The sequence below is a fragment of the Lytechinus variegatus genome, chromosome 12 (genome assembly GCF_018143015.1).
Source record: "Lytechinus variegatus isolate NC3 chromosome 12, Lvar_3.0, whole genome shotgun sequence".
In the NCBI taxonomy this organism is placed as follows: domain Eukaryota; kingdom Metazoa; phylum Echinodermata; class Echinoidea; order Temnopleuroida; family Toxopneustidae; genus Lytechinus; species Lytechinus variegatus.
In genome coordinates, this window is record NC_054751.1 from 34,888,189 (window position 1) to 34,905,123 (window position 16,935).

At 36.7% G+C, this 16,935-nt stretch overlaps 1 protein-coding gene across 2 annotated transcripts; it reads left to right on the forward strand.

Moving 5' to 3' along the window:
* Window positions 1–1,083: 1,083 nt before the first annotated feature.
* Window positions 1,084–16,597, forward strand: LOC121424998 (somatostatin receptor type 2-like). 2 transcript variants are annotated; one of them, XM_041620914.1, is made up of 2 exons: window positions 1,084–1,349; window positions 12,647–16,597. In XM_041620914.1, exon 2 carries the CDS (start codon window positions 12,716–12,718, stop codon window positions 13,898–13,900), a length of 1,185 nt encoding a protein of 394 aa, XP_041476848.1. In that variant the 5' UTR covers window positions 1,084–1,349; window positions 12,647–12,715; the 3' UTR covers window positions 13,901–16,597. The 2 variants fall into 2 exon arrangements, with proteins under 2 accessions (XP_041476848.1, XP_041476847.1); XM_041620913.1 differs by having other exon boundaries at window positions 1,084–1,345.
* Window positions 16,598–16,935: the final 338 nt, after the last annotated feature.

Here is a 16,935-nt window from a genome sequence, read left to right on the forward strand (position 1 = left end):
ACAAAAATTGCACAGTGCTGCACAAAAAATGCACAGTGCTGCACGAAAAATGCACGACTGGAAGGTTGCGCATAATTAAAGCATGAACACGTGACTTGAATACGCACTCACCATTGGCTACATCCTTGAACCCGTTTTATAATAGAGAATGGTAGCTAAAATTACACCGAATCGGTTTCAAAGTCTTGTAAAATTTACAACTTTCCATCATTATAAACTGGTTTACATTACCGCTGGTGGTAATTTTGAAGTTGTTTATCAATGTGTTCGAAATTTTAATCTACAAAAAAATTTGATCCCTTTTAATCTAAATCATAGATAATATTTTCAATATTCTACCACTTTCGGGAAACCTGTACTTTTAGGATTGAGCTTATAAGTAAATAATAATAAGTAGATAACACATTCTCACATTTCAAAGTTTGATGATAAGTATGGCACACCTGAATTGAGTTTTTAAACAAACGTGTATCAATTCAATCATGTATGATTATTTACGTCTGGGGTCGAACTTTCAATGCCATCATCCGAAAGAGGTGATCAGAGCTCGAATATCAATTCTCTCTACCATTTCGTAGAGCTTTTCCTGTTGCAGCTTAGACAAAGGCGCCGCCATAACTCTCGACAGTGAGTGAGTAGTCTAAGTTATACAGTACAGGAAGCAAATAGGAATACGTTTGTATATTTCGTTGATGGAATTATGCAATTGATATATTTAAGGATTAACCCCGACACACAATCACCCGTCCACATGCACGCGCATTTGGAAGAAAACAAATTGCATTTATTAAAGAAACAGAATACCAACCATGCCAACAGTTATTGGCACAGTCTTTGTTACATTGTCCTAAATTAACAAAAAAACGTACGATGTGACCACCATCACAAATATTGGGGTATCAATTATCTTCTCATCAGGGAAGCTATGATCCGGACACACGCACACACCCTCACACCCTCTCTCTCACACACACACTCAAGTACACTTATAATCACTTTCTAGTTCGACATGTGTGATTGGCCGATCGAAGTTCGTAAATATTCATGAGCACGCCCGAAGAAACTTCAACGAAAGGATGTAAACTAGTGGTTCATTTTGGCAAATACTACTTCGAGTGCCGATACGCAGTGAAGAAGCACGTTCGTTCCGGTTGGTGGAAAAAAAATCATAATTCGTTCTTACTTTATCGTTTTTATTCTCAGGTGTAATTTGGCCGATATTTTGTCGGTCATTCCTCAAGGCAGCGTTGGATTCGTGCTCACATTACTCCGGCTGTGGAACAGGCGTTAAACTTAGCTCCAGGGATTTTTAGACTATGATCAAGTGGCTGGGTGGACGCTGAATGTGAGTATGTCATTCTACTTGTATTTCACTGAACACAATTTTCAAAAAGGAAATATCACTTTCAATGTGGGTTTTCGTGGCGCCATTTTAGTATGCCTAGATATATTTTGCCCTCAATATTGCATCCGTTTTTCCTGAGTTACATTGTGAAAAAGAAATAATTTATTATTTTTTTCAGTTGCTGTCCCTTGCAGGTTCTTAATTTTGTGTTTTAGTAAAAAAAAATTGAATCCATTCCATTCGCATGTTTTATGTTAAGTAAAGTTCTCTATTCCCTTATCTAGTCCTTCGCAATAATATTATATCCAAATATCATGTGAACAGTTTCATATAAAAGATAAGTTCATTTATGATTTCGTCATCAAAGGTTTTTAACTACATAATTATTGTTGATTTACTCTTGAAAGTAATTAAAAGCTAAACTTATAGCAATTCTAGGTGATTCGATAGAGCCCTTCAGTCGCTGTTTTTGCAATTTTCAAATAATCATTTTATTGAATTTTAAGGGTTTTTTCTTCCACCATCAAAGGAGTATTAAATGGTATTGTAATGTGGTTTTACTGTCAATGTCTTGTCCTTTTCGAGAAATGGAAATAGATGTTAGATAGCGACATTCGCTTTCTATTTCACTTTTAATACATAAAAGACTGAATTTTATAAATCTTTATGTTCTAAAAGAAATACATCTCTAAACCGAATATTTTTATCGCAGTAATCTTGATATGGAGTACATTTCTTAAAGAATGACATAGTTGTGGTATTCAAATTTTTCATAATCAATTCATATTTCGTTTCATTGTTATAACACACTTGAATTTCAAATCTATAGATTCACAAATTACAGTACATTCAGATGCATACACTAAATATCAAAGTTATACTTCAGGGTTTTTCATCTTATTTTAAGACTGGTTTGAGGATCTTCACGGTGTTGCGCTTTCTCTTTAAATTGATGAAATAACCGTTACTTATCCATTTTAATTTTCGATTATTTGTCAACGAATATGAGCCCGAATAAAACGTAGTTCTATTACGCTGACTGATTAAGTAAATATCACCAGAAACAAAAGGTAGCTTCGGGAGAAAAGTTTGAAATGTAAAGTGAGACGAAAAGAAAATGAAAAGGAGAAAATTTTCCGGAAACGTGCCCAAAAGACATATCATCATGTTTAGTGTGAAATTGCGTGTACTAGCGACAATGATTACTTTTTCGGATAGCTTGAAGATGAAAAGATAGCAAGGAGTTTAAAGGGATGGACTTGGAACAAAACGTGTATTAAAACATGCTTGAAATATTGGTTATTATTATGATTATTTTCAAAATTAATTTACAGAAAGAAATTAAGATTATACAAACTTGATCGAAAATCCACGGATTTATCGTCCAGGATCCTATTCAAAGAGAATTAGTCAAAAAGGGAATATTCTGTATAGTAAGGAATCAATTGGATTAGTCGATAAACCGTTTCTAGAAACTATTAATGTGGTCACAAAATCATGTAAGGTAGAGTTGAAAGCCAACGGAGAAAGCTTTAGCTATGTGTTCGAAGAAAATGTTAGGGAATAAAAGTTTCAAGATTATTAAAAATGTTGTTATGTGTTTGGGTGCAGTCGTACAGTTTCTGCACGCTTTAAAAATATTAATCACGAACCATTAAAATGGCAAGTTATGGAATTCATGTTTCACGATGATTTATGGAGAAGCCGCTCATTCCCTATTGTACATCAGTTTTACGAAGTCGGACTATATAGTAAGTCATCACTTTATATAAGACATTAAAATCGTTCAAAAAGGGATGAATACAAACCTTTCAGAAAGAGCGCTTATAAGTAAACAAAAGCATTTAATAAATACATCTTGCTAATATAAACCTCTGAACCAACGAATTCTTTTTGTCAAAGGCCAACGATATTGATATATGTCATCTCCATCACCCACGTTGACACACCCTCCGTGTATATTGTACTGTTTAACCCTTTCTACCAGCGCTAATAATATCTATGACATATTGCGGGTGCCATTCTGTTAAGATTTCTTAGATCCATGGCTATAAAAATGTAGTATTAGTGATATCGTTAATGAAAAGTAAGATAACCTATTTGGCACGGCCGTCGCACTTGTTTCTTTTGTCAAAGTTTAGTGGAAAGGGATTTCACTTCAAAATATTGGAATATATTGTTTATCAGCCTAATAGTATGCACGCTAAAACATGATCGATAAGTCCGGTTCAACCGAATTGTATAAACTTACCCCGGGGCAAAATGCTGGACGTCCATAGAAAGATATATACATATCTGTATATATCTCCGTTAACAAGATGATATATCGTCCAATAGAGAATCGAACCTTGTGCCATAATTGGATTTTGAAGAAAAGAAAGATCAAATAGTTACCAGTTCAGAAACAATTTGCACTAAGCCAAAGTAGACTTTCACCAGTCCTTCCCCTATTCAAGTTGTCTTAGACTTGCCTATTTTAGAGGGATGGGTCTAGTTTAAACTTTCGCAAATGGAGGGCTTCGTGTCAATTAAGAAACACATTTATTGCCACACCATTTTATACAAGGAAGAAGAAATTATCTCTTCAGCAAAGGAGAGGGAAAGATATTCGTTGGATTTTTCAACAGCTTTAACACTGATGATGAAAAGTGGGTTTCGGATTGTAACTTTTGCCATGAGAAAGAAACTATCAGAATTGTTTATATGGGCAAAATGTTTATTCTTTTAAGATTGTTAACAGATGTTTGAGGTCAGTACTTTATGTATAAAAAGAGTCGAGATATATCTTCTTGCGTTGAAATATTAAAGCAAGCGGTTCGTACGGCCTGCATGTCTGCTGTGATCCACTCGATAAAGGGGTATTGCTTTATCATTTCACCCGTTACATGCTAAAGACCTCTGTCTCTTTCTTATCTAAAATCCGGGTCTAAAATAGCAATCCACTTCTAATTTTCTTTTTCTTCATTGTGTTCTAATATGCGCGTGCACTTCTATCGACGTTGTGTCGTTGCCTACTAACGTTAACTAGGTCACAACGTATATTGTTACCTAGGAAAGCATCTTTTGGGGGCATTGGTAATGATCACTCCAAGAGACACGGGAAAGTATCACACTAGATATTACCCCGATTCAAAAGCATTTTAAATGTGAATCCCATGTAAATTGTGACAGGGTCGTGTTTGCTCCACAGATATGCCGGTGAAATATCTGTCTGATAAGAAAACTTATATGGAGTGTCATGATACCATAACAGGACTGGTTTCACAAATTGAGGAAACTCACCATTAGACAGGGACAACATGACGGTTAGAAATGGAACGCATTTAGCTGTAGAGATAATAAACATTTCTACCTGACTTTGATCATGGAATTGATATTGTCCTTCAAAAATGTCTTCTCAATAATGGGATCGTCCACTGAAGACATGGCAAGATTCTGTCAGCTTGTCTCCAAAAACCACAATACCAAAGGGATGCGGTACACTTCAGGGATTGGAGCTCTTATCAGCATTGGCTTTTAAGGAAATCATCCGCTGATGGCTAGTAAAAAACATTAATTATCAAACAGCAATAACTCGCACGGAGTAACATGAGACTTTTATCTCGAGGACAAACATCCAATCCTCCTAACTTTCTCCTTACCTTGTCACTACTGTATAATGACATGGATATCAATTGAGACAAGTTGAGGAAATCGAATTGTAACGACCTCTGATGACCGAAAGACACCTTATCCATGGTATCGGCGTTTAGTTTCTTTTGCCCCCGAAAAATTGATTTTAAAAAGATGCTACTGTAATTTCTTCTTTTTTTTAATTGTTGTTTACCTTTTGAAATCCTTTCCCTTGACTGCGTATGCTATTTCCATGTCACTTCCCGGAAAGAGAAATAAAATCGTCACTTATAGCTTATAAAGATAGAAACGTGCTATATACTTAGTTGCCATAACGAAAATCGATGGTGTTCTTAAGAGAACAGAAGTTGTGACCTGATACAATGCATTTGAGATGGATTGAAATAGGACTGATTGTTTGGGCGGGCCTGAAAAGCGTGGCATATAAAAAATATCGACCGATTGATGTCGAGTTTCGATATCGCATCATGATGATGCTGCAGTGACACTAGCGAAATCGGTCTCCAGACTGATAAAAATCATGACGTCACTACCACTGACAGCCCATTGGTCGGTTTGAAGTCGGGTTCGTTAGTGTGACTGAGCACTACTTTGACAGGGAGACGATTCATTTAGACAACCCCGTTGGGATGTTGACGTGTGGAAATACATCCGGGTACCCGACACTGTAATAGATCCGTTAGTGCAAGCCGGTTGGTAAACTTATGACGAGATCTGAGACCGTATGGATGATGCGTCTTGTTTGATGCGTCTTGTTTGTTGTTCGATCGTGGAAGAGTGCATCTTGATGCTCAGGGAAGCACACGTATACCATCGGCAGTTTGATGATTAGGTTTGCATTTTGGTCATGACCCTTAGTTCTGATAGAACAATGTCTCAAAGTGATGGGAGATGATAGTTTGCGATGCATTATGATGTATGTGATTCCAACCCTCAAAATCGTAATAAATAATAATTCGTGAGTGGCTCCTACCGTTTCAGTTGCGCTCTTTAATCATTACATATTTTATTCTTTGGAGTTTTCTTTTACGACTTCCTTCTTAAATATCTTCAAAACACTTTAAAAGCTCACAAAGTTGTTTCTTGAAATATTCACTTCAGTATTCAAACCAACTCATTTTACTAGATTGATCGATTCCATAATGAAAGACTGTGCTCAGAAAGAATTCATCACTATCTGCTTTCCTAGAACGTTTCTATTCACATATTGTCATCCCATCTCATAAAGTCATGGATATGGAAATAAAAAATAAAATGATAAATTAAATGATAAATCCATATTTCATTGTTCGAAATAGACATGAAATGAAATACTCCGAAAATCTGCTTTGCCCAATTATTGATCGTGGGCCCGGCAGCCACTGTGCAGCGCCAGATCAACGAGGCTCTATCCCTTTAATCGTTGAACGCTAAACAGGGTAGCAGCAACCCCCATTTTTCAACGTCTTTTGGTTTGACGCGCCCGGGTTTTGAACCCCCGACCTTCCGGTTTTGAGACGGACGCTCTACCAACTGAGCCAAAACACCGGTACAATCGAGCATCTGTCATGTCTAGTGGGTTTCTATATAGCCAAATGAAATTATTAATACAGACCGAATATGCAAAGAGCCATGACTTGAAATTCCAATGGAACTTCAAAAATATCCCCTTTCTGTTAATTACTATTTGATTAAAGAAAGAGAATACGGCCCAACTTTCGATGTCATACCAGTGATTACTTAGGATAACTGCCCATTGCGTTAAGAGTAGACAAAATGAGCAGTTCTGAATTCTTTCTTTGTTTTCGATTAATCAGTTTACGGGTAAATAATGCACGACTCTACAAACGACAGGAACGTGTTTGGATACTAAACTGGTGTCTCAATAATTTGAAATATCATCAGCTTTAATTGAAATTTGGTATCTGTTTAAATTAAAACCGCTCCTCTTGACAAACTGTCCCACTTTATTTAAATCACCAGAATTCGAGGGGATCTCATCTATCAAAAATTAGTGCATGTATTATGTATATTATTCTGTAATTATTTCTGTTCTTTGCTATTTACTTGTATTGCAATGATTTACTTTTGATGTTGTTTAATATGGGAATTGAAACGAAATACACATTCCGTCATTCATCACAAGAACATGCAGGACGTTTATAAAGTCATGCATCCCTTACCATCAGGATCATCTTTGTGGAACGGCTCTTGAAGATTTTCTTCTTTAGAAGAGGATCAGCAGGCAGTTATTTCTACTGTAAGCTCATTTCGAAATCGAAGTCGTCCAATTTCTTTAATCAATCTTTCAGTCAAACTTTTTCAAAGTTTCCATTAACTTTGCCGAGTTATGGACACCATATGATGGGTCCTCCAGCAATCTGACACACTTGGGACGCTCTCGATTCACAACATCGGCACAAAGATTCCTTGATTTAAAGGGCATGTTTGCGTGTATTGATCGGAAGAAAGCAAGCAAGCAGCGCTGGCAGCTAGAGTTAATCGTCGAGAGAATTTAATGAACAGTCTTTGGGGTGTTTATTTTTAAAGAATACAAGATCATCAAAGAGAAGACACTGCAGATCACCCGCTGAGTATCGAGTGATCGAGTCGTCTTTGATCTACATATTGAACGTTGATTATAAGCAAAAGGGAACCTGTTTCGTCATATGAGCATGCCTTCACTAATTCGTTCAAATTGGGTACATGGGAAGAAAATACACTTTCCAATATAACTGGAGTCTATTGGAGATTCACAACAAATCTCTTCTTCATAATTGAAAAGGAACCTTCAAGAAGTTCTGGTTTATCAAATACAGCTTGATTTCAGAGTCCAAGCTTTCGTTCGAATGTTAAGCACCTGTAAAATTGGTTACCTAATACCAGGGCATAATGTAATATCTCCCTTACACTTATTTTGTTCGTCCTTCTATGATCAGTATAGGAGACATCGAATCTCAAGTACGTCTGCATTCCATACTTAGTTCCTTTTTTTGCAAACTGAGAGTAAATCATCATCAAAACAATTTCGGTTTTCATTCATTTGGTTCTTTATACATTCAATTTCCATTTATTCATTCACATATACCACTAATCTTCCCACGGCTTCTAAAATTTCCAAAAAGTATTTCGTGATTACGAAAATGAATGCATCAGGAACAGCTAGTAAGATAATGTTTATGACAATAGAAGGATGTATTGTGAATTTGGATACAATGGCACTTGGAATAAGTTTCGAGTAAGTAACCACATATCTTTCTCTCTCTCCACATCCATTAGCCAATTTATCTATTTCTAGAGATCTTCAACAATCTCCAAGTTTATTCTGGAGCCCAACTTTAATAATTTCCCTTTTATTATGGTAAAATCTCCAAAAGTTTGCCCTACATTTGTCTGGTTTTCCTTGCCCGCTCCTCTTGAGGCCTTTATCAATTTCAAGCTCTCTCTCTATATATATATTTTATATATATAGACACACAAACATATATTATGTTCTGTTATTTGTTTTAATGATTAAAAAAAGAAGAAATTCATCAGGTATGAATATATTTCAATTAAATTATTATACTGTATATATGCATATGTTATTCATTATGCCATTTGCTTATTGGAATGTTATGGTAAGAAAAAAAATTACAACTCTTGAATATACTTATGTTAATGGAATGTGGAAATAAATAAAATCAAGTGATATACCGTTAAATAGAGGCGCCATAATGTATTTTGGCAGGCGGCGAGATCACCTAAAAGTGGCGACATTTTGTTTTGGTTTGAAACAAAATGTGTGTGTGTTGGTAAATTGGACATAGATGTTTATCAACAAGATATGATTATTTACGTCCTGGACCGAACTTTAACAATATCATCAGAATGTCGTGACAGCGACTCGGACCTTGAACCTCATGCATCAAATTGTAAATTGCCCATGTTGCTGGAATTACAGGCGCGCGCCAAAACAGGCGCGCGCCAAAACGCACGCCACAAGGCCGAATGGAGGGGGCATCATAGGCCTCATTCCAAGATCCATACATCCTGTCTATAATGACTTCCAAACATCCTGTTTTTCTGTCTTATTTCTTGTCTTTTGACTTTCATTTTTTATTATTATTTTCATAGTAAAAAAATGCGACAGTCCAACCAAACTGACCGGTAGCACGTCATTCATAATAGCTTTTATTGATCGGGTGTCGGTTTTTTTCAGCGGATCTGTAGCATTGTTAATCTTGATTAACATTTCAGAATGCAGACTTGACATAAAATCGACTCCCCGGTAACTTTCACTTCACCAGCAACCTTCCAAAAGCAACTTACGTAAACAATCTTCTAGCACTCCCTGTTTTATCCTTTTTTTCAATAAAGATATTCCAAATCATCGTCCGATTGAATTACCAAGGAAGTCCGCCTGTCTATTCCGTGTATAAATTATTCAAAAGCTTTTCGTCTGACACGTGCTCCAGACATTACCTTGCTAGAGATAGAGATTAGTATGTAATATCTTTCCACTGATGGGTTTATATTTCTTATTCTATTTTCCGAATAAAATGGATAGAGATTGCAATGGCTGCAGGGTTTCTCGTATTCTTAATTAGGATTTAACCAAGATTTCAGAGTGTAAATACGTATAAATTTCATTCCATTCCTGCAAAATTCCAAAATGTTCTAATTTTCATATTTCATTAAACTCATGCGGCATTAGTACAAACACTGGTTTACCTCTGGCTCCCCGACGTGCGATCTCATAGCTTTACACCTGAATCGGAGACGCTCTTCTATATCTCTTTGACCAGTTGGCCAGGTATTAAAAGTACAATATACCTTGGCTATCCATCCTCTCCTTTACGTCAATTTCATGAAGATTTTCTTTTTTTACAGCTCTCAGTAAAATGGGAATAGCCGTTTAATACATCACCTGGTTGCGATTGTAGGATCGAGAAGCATAATGCCTTTTACAAAAGCTTGGGGAATCACAACGTAGTCCTCTCGTGAGGAGTATAAATCGATTTGTTTTCCTCTCTAAAACCTCATGAACATAAACTTTATCCGAACATTGCACCCCATGCCTCCTTATACACCCCATTCATGATGGAGATTAGATGTCAAGTGTTTTCCTTTTCGAGCTCCTCACACCTATAGAACATGGAAAACATGCTTAAAAGCCATGGTGATATATATATTTAAATGACTCTTAAACGACAGACTCAGCAATTTATATACAAAAAAGGCAGGTGGCATAAGGAGCTACAAATAAATGTTTTATTTTTTTAAAAGAGTTGTCGTTCACAAGAAACGACGTCATTGCCGAACATGATTGACAAGCAAACAAAAAATGAAGAAGATCATCATTGGTCCAGGATAGGTCTAGAGCATCCTCTTGTACAATAATGGATCATCAAGGGACGAAGCCCCGGACCACATCCACCCCTCCTTGTCCTTCGCTGATGTAGGGATATTTCTACATGGTATAAACATCCACCTAAGTATTTGATAGTACTTATAAGTGTAATATATGAAAAATAACGACCAACTGATGCCGAGTTTCGTTATAAGCTACAATCCTAAAGGCAAGTTTCGTTATAAGCTACAATCCTAAAGGCAACATTCACGTCGGCGAAACAGAATGCATACCAGCCATATTTACGATATTTCCAATGATATGCCATCGGTTTATTCATTTCATTGGTGGGACTGTAACATATTGCATGTGTCTTTTAAACAGACATTTGGACTTTAATCATTTTGTGGATCCCTAAAAATGAATACGTAAAATACCTTTCCCTTATTTCTTCGTTTTAATCATGTATTGCCTTGATATGATAAAAGTTTGAGAACCCACGGCTCACAAACACGATCAAGTATTTTGAAGTTTTTGAAACTTTTTCGAAGAAGCGTCAACTCGTTGATGGTGAAGATTTTATTCGACTTCACCTAAGAATGAAGTGGGCGTGGTATGACGGTAATGAAAAGAACTCAAACAAAAATAAATATATCGTTTATGGTGTATATATATTTTCCTTTTAAATTCTTTACATTTAAAAATCAAACTAAAAATCTTTCCCATTTATATTTTTCATTGTAAGCATTACTTCATATTAAAGCTGCTATTTAAATTGGGTCTCTCTTTTTTCATTGCGTTTGAAAATTCTATATGACCTTTGCCAGATGCATATCTGTTGCTTAAATATATTTCACAAAACAATTGTAAAGTAGATAACACGCAGTAGTTCATTACTTATTCGCAACATTGCAATGCCTATACACTTAAAAAAATTGTTTTTCTTATCTAGAGTCTTTTATGATTTTATATTCAAATCTATATCAGCGTTGATTTTAAAATTACGGACGCGCTCACGAAAATTCGTTTTCTGAATGTATTTTTGCTTGCACGTTTTCAAAATGAGCTTAGAAGTACTTATGTTTGCCTACAGAAATAAAATAAAACGGGTCGTACTTAAGGATATTAAAAGTGAAACAATGGATAAAAAGCAGTGGGTACACACGAAAACTTACACACTGTGAGTATGCATAACAATGTGTCGAATAACATTAATCGAATCAATATGCACAGGGGTCATGGAGAGATGGGAGGATAGATTGTATGTATTTTTTTAAAGTTGAACTGAACTGTATAAAGATTTTCAGAAATGGCCCATGCGAATATCAAATATCATAATATTTGATTAAAATATTTGGTGTGCATCGTAAGAGCTTTGCTTGCGCTTTTCCCAAGCGAGGGTGCGCTTTGGAATAATCTAATTTACAAGAGTACAAATACATGCAGGTTTGGAATTCCAAGAGGTATTCCATTATTCCATTACACTGTTGTGAAATACTGAAATATTCAAATGAGAGAAGGTAAATGCTTTTACTGCAGGCTTAAAGATTTTGTTATGATTTTGTATTTAGTTAGTATAAATATTAGATACTGAGTATTTTGTTAGGATAAAAACAAATTCTTGAAGAAAAGGAGGCCTTTTTTCCAGCGGCTACGTTATTTATATAGTGCATGATCACCTATATAAAACAGTTTTGTAAGTGCGATGGCGACGAGTAAAAACTATTTGGTTATTTGAAAAGGAAAATGCCCTGATTATTCCAGACTTAAATTCTTTCCTGTCCATTATCGGCGAAAAGGATCATTCAGTTACCTGTTTTGTTATGAGGTACATTTTCAGGCTTAATCCATAAATATTCGCGGAGATTTTTCCATTTTCATTTTATTATATTGACTTTTTATATGATGTTATCATCAGACTCTCTCTACTTCACACATTGTTCCGTATATCAAAAAAAGAGCTGACGTTCAAAATGTCGAGAAACAAAGTTTCGTTTGAACCAATAAATACTATTGAAAATATACTATAGGATAATTCATTTATTATGCTGCTTGTTCAATATTGCTGCAATGAGCAATATAATCATGGCTAGCATGAATTATGTTTAAGTAACCAGTGAAAATTTTAATTCCATAATATTCACCTTGAATTCACGGGCCAATCTAAAGCTCTTCACTTCTTCTCCGCACCTTAAAGTTGTGATTTCGTGGCACACATAGTATGTTGTAGTAAATTGGTATAAGGCAAGACGGTACTTGAAGAGGGAACATGATGCAGTATGATTTTATATTCATGGATAGTTGCTTCTTCACAAATGCCATTTAATGTATTTGCTTCTTTCTATTTTGATTCACAGATCTTTTACCCACCGATATTGGGACGACTTCTATTCTCATGAAACAATCAGATCAGACTAAGGCAAACCATGTCTGTAAACATCACCACCACCACACCCATGATCAGTGATGACGCTGAGACAGGAGGCTACGATGGCACCCATCCCGCACTCCTGACAATGTACATCTTCATCGCCCTTCTAGGAGTCATCGGGAATGGTCTTGTCATCTTCGTCCTTTTCCGTGTTCCGTCTCTACGGTCCTTTACCAACGTCCTCATAACCAACCAATCCGTCATTGACTTCACAAGTAGCATCTTCTTCTTCTTTCTTTACGTAACACCGAAACCAAAGTTGCCCGTCCAGCCGCAATTCGCGATGTTCGTATGCAAGTTCTGGTACTCTGAATATCCACTGTGGTCCATCTCAGTGGCGTCTACGGTCAATCTGGTGTGTCTGACTGTTGAACGATACTTTGCTGTGATCCATCCTCTCAAATACAGGAATCGGTTCACCATAAAACGTGCGAGGTTACTATGCTTGTTGCCTTGGATAATCGGTCTTCTGCATGAGATACCGTGGATGATGGTCCATCAGATTACCGGTGGCCTCTCTCTTGATGAAAACAATAATACCATAGACACCCGTGGTTGCCAGGCCACGTGGCCAGATGAACCGGAAGGCTTGCAGAAGGCATTTGGTTGCATCGTCTTTATTGATCACTACTTGGTGCCTTTGACCATCATGGTGTATGTTTACATTCGCATCGTGGTTCGTCTCCGGGCAGACATGCCAAGCTTACGAATGGGGGTGTCATCTTCCAATGTTACCGCATCAAGGAGAGAGAATAAAGATGGAAGTGATGTGCGAAAGTCATCCAGTGTAAAACTCCCTTCGCAACCTCGGCGCCGGTTCGCCATCATGGCCTCGCGGAGTGTCCTTAAAACCATGGTCATCGTATCTTTAGCTTACCTGATCTGCTGGGGGCCTAATGAAGTCCTCTACCTAGTTTTCAACCTCGGGGTCCCCGTTGACTTTACAAGCGTATACTATTACACAACTGTTATTTTTGTGTTGTGCAATATGTGTTTAAATCCCATCATCTATGCTTTTCATTACGGAGAGTTACGGCGGGGTGTCATATTGGCGTGCCACTGTTGTGCTAGGAAGATACCGGTCTCATCAAGAACGACCATGCAAAGTCGAAGTTACAGTTTAAATGCAAATGGAAGCAGTAATGATGCATATGAACAGTCTCATAATAACAAGGTCTGATGCGACTAACGTCAGTCTATGCCTTACTGGAACTCTTTATATGCCAAAGTCCCATATCTTTCGATTTAGTTCGTACCGATGCTTTTGTAATGGATAATGAACTTATAAGAACCATTGCTCGCGATGCTTATTCCATTGCAGATTTGTATGTTGAATCAAGGAAAAATCGTATCAACATCAAATCTAATAGCTGTATATCTTCTAAACACGTTTGATTTTGTTCATGTCATTAATGTTAAATTTGTAAAGCGGACTTCTGATAACTTTTCTGATGTAAAGAATCCGTCTGAACGCAATCGTGAAAACTTGAACCATGCATACAATGTGCCTAGACGGACGAGACAATGGGTCAGATGCATAAAAGGTAGCAATTGCTTCAAGCACACGCAATAGCAACGTCACGCTAGCAAACAGGACTCACAGAAAAGGCAGGATTCGAACGCAAAGGTGTGGCAGTGCAAAAAACCCGCTTCTTTCTGATAACATCTTTTCCCTAGACGCGTTGTCAAACTGACTTGTTTCTTTTTGATGAATTTGTATATTGTGTTTGCTCATATTATGAAAAAAACCCTGTACATTAATGCTACGGTACACCTTGGATTCTCTCTTAGATGCATAAACATGGTTTTAAAAAAAACGCGAAAGCCCTGATCAAGCAAACGGTCAAACTGCTCTGACGGAGCTTGAAAAACATCAAGCAAGTGTATAAACACGCAAGCAAAATGTTCGCTTTATGCTTACGCCTTTTGAACAAAAGCTTAATCATCAAGGAAATGATAGCAGTCAGTAAGCAACTGTTTGAACCAACCAGCAAAAGCCCAGCAAAAGCAATTGCTACTTGTATGCATATGACCCATTGTGAGTTGTGACTCATTCAGACAGTTAAACGGTATTTTCACATGGCACATCATAGGGTCGGTGTTGCTGATATGACAATATTATCAGTAAAGATATATAAACATTATAGGTAATCTCACTTTTCCAATAAAGTTTCAAAACTGAAATAAGAAAAGCGAGCCTACTACAAAATATGAATATTAAAGTCAAATTGACGCGAACCAAAGAATTAGTATGGCATGGACATTCGACATAGCTAAACATTTTGCTCACAGTGTAGGTCTATGTATCTCACGGTTTTATGTTCACTGTGTTATTATCACCTGCTTTAATGCCAAAGAAATATTCCATTCTCCTTACCTGAAATTATGGAAAGTCATCATTACCCAATTTTAGATATATTAGGTTTTGTCAGTGGCAAAGATAATGTGCGAAGTCGAACCTTTGCTGTTTGAGACAAATTTGGCTACCCTAATTAAACCGAGATTAGACAGACCTTGTGCTTTGATATAAAAAAAAGTTCTGAATATTCGCCGATGTATTGATGAATGTCGGCCGACTAATAAGTGTAACTAATTTCATTGGTCATTTTTACCAAATTATCAGTTAACACGAACAACAATTTTTAGCAACTTTGTGGTCGGACACAATATTGATAATTCTTTCAATGGTAGAAACTGTAGATACTCTTGTTCTTGTTGGTGCACATGTACTATAAAACAACTCCCTGTTGAAGCTCATTTGTCATTAATAATTTATTTCAAGCATTCTCCTCTGCATTAAGCTCAAGTTTACACGTGCCTTGATTGTTGTAATGGTAGCTTTTTTTTGGGGGGGGTGGTTGATCTTGTTTACACGCGCTCACTATACATGCTATACGCCATTAATGTCTTTGCTAAAATCTATCTGAATTTTGAAGGTGAACATTATAAGTAGATTACATAATGCTCTTACGCACCCTTAGGCTCGCTTAATGTGTTAAATGTTACCCAAATCTACGAACAAGACATACACCTTCTTTGGTAAATGGTGTTACTTAATGATAAAAAACATCTAAAGTATAGATTTCTAGCGCTATATCTGTTTAAAATGACACTTTTTATAAAGGGAACATAGTTAGCAACCAACAAAGTAAGTATAAATCCTTTGGTTATACATTATACAAATATTCAATGTTAATGAGTGCGATCATTCCGAATATTACATGAGCGTGCAAGTTCAAGTCAGCTATTCAACGACGCGAATCAGAGTTAAATAGACTGTTTCAACTTGCACAGACTGTAATATTAGGATGGTTGCACGAATGACAAAACATTGAATATTTTTTTATACAGCACACGACTTGAAGATATAGTCTTGACCAAATAACCCAAAATAGATCGAAAGTATTAGGCCTGTGAAGGAACGTACAGGGCTAGGAGTCCGGTCTACTCGAAGCTATCTTTAACCTTTTATTTTGCTTGATATTTTTTAAAAAATCTGCGCGTGGTGTATGTAATGCAGAGATGCGGTTACGCTCATGCAATTATTGGGGAGGCGCAAGCCATTGTTCGCGCATTTATTGAGTTTGGAGCTATTGCACTCGCTTTAGCGTGTAATAGTCGACTATTGCACGGCTGGCTCTCTTACTGGACCGTGCAATAGTTGACTATTGCACGGGTATCATGTTTTTTTTTGTTTTTGCATGCTATAGCTGATTTCTCTGAATGTCGTGTGACGCGTATTCATCCAATCAGCTGTAAAGGATATATCTATGTGTTGTATAAAACGAAATAGTGTCTATCATTAAGCTATGTTCAAACAACTTGCTGAGCTGGCAGGCAGAATCGGCATTTCGTTGCTAGACTAAGAGCGATTACATCATATTTGACAAAAAGGTGCAAATTTCAACTTTAAAATAGGGAGCAAGAAAATGTCTTCAATTAATGATCTTTTCAAATAAAATGTATTACTGTCTTAAATTTAACCGTTGGGTTTGTAATACACTCTAAAAAATGAAGTGCTAATTTAGCTCCTAAAGAGCGTGTATAGTGACTGCACTTCGGAGTGCTGATTTGTCTAGTTCAAATCGGAGTGCTGATTTGTCTAGTTCAAATTTGAACTAGACAAATCAGCACTCCGAAGTGCAGTCACTATACACGCTCTTTTTGAACTAGACAAATCAGCACTCCGAAGTGCAGTCACTATACACGCTCTTT

Bases quoted from the DNA above. Each gene is read 5' to 3' on its own strand.
- LOC121424998 (XM_041620914.1), top strand. From the start codon at position 12,716: ATGTCTGTAAACATCACCACCACCACACCCATGATCAGTGATGACGCT.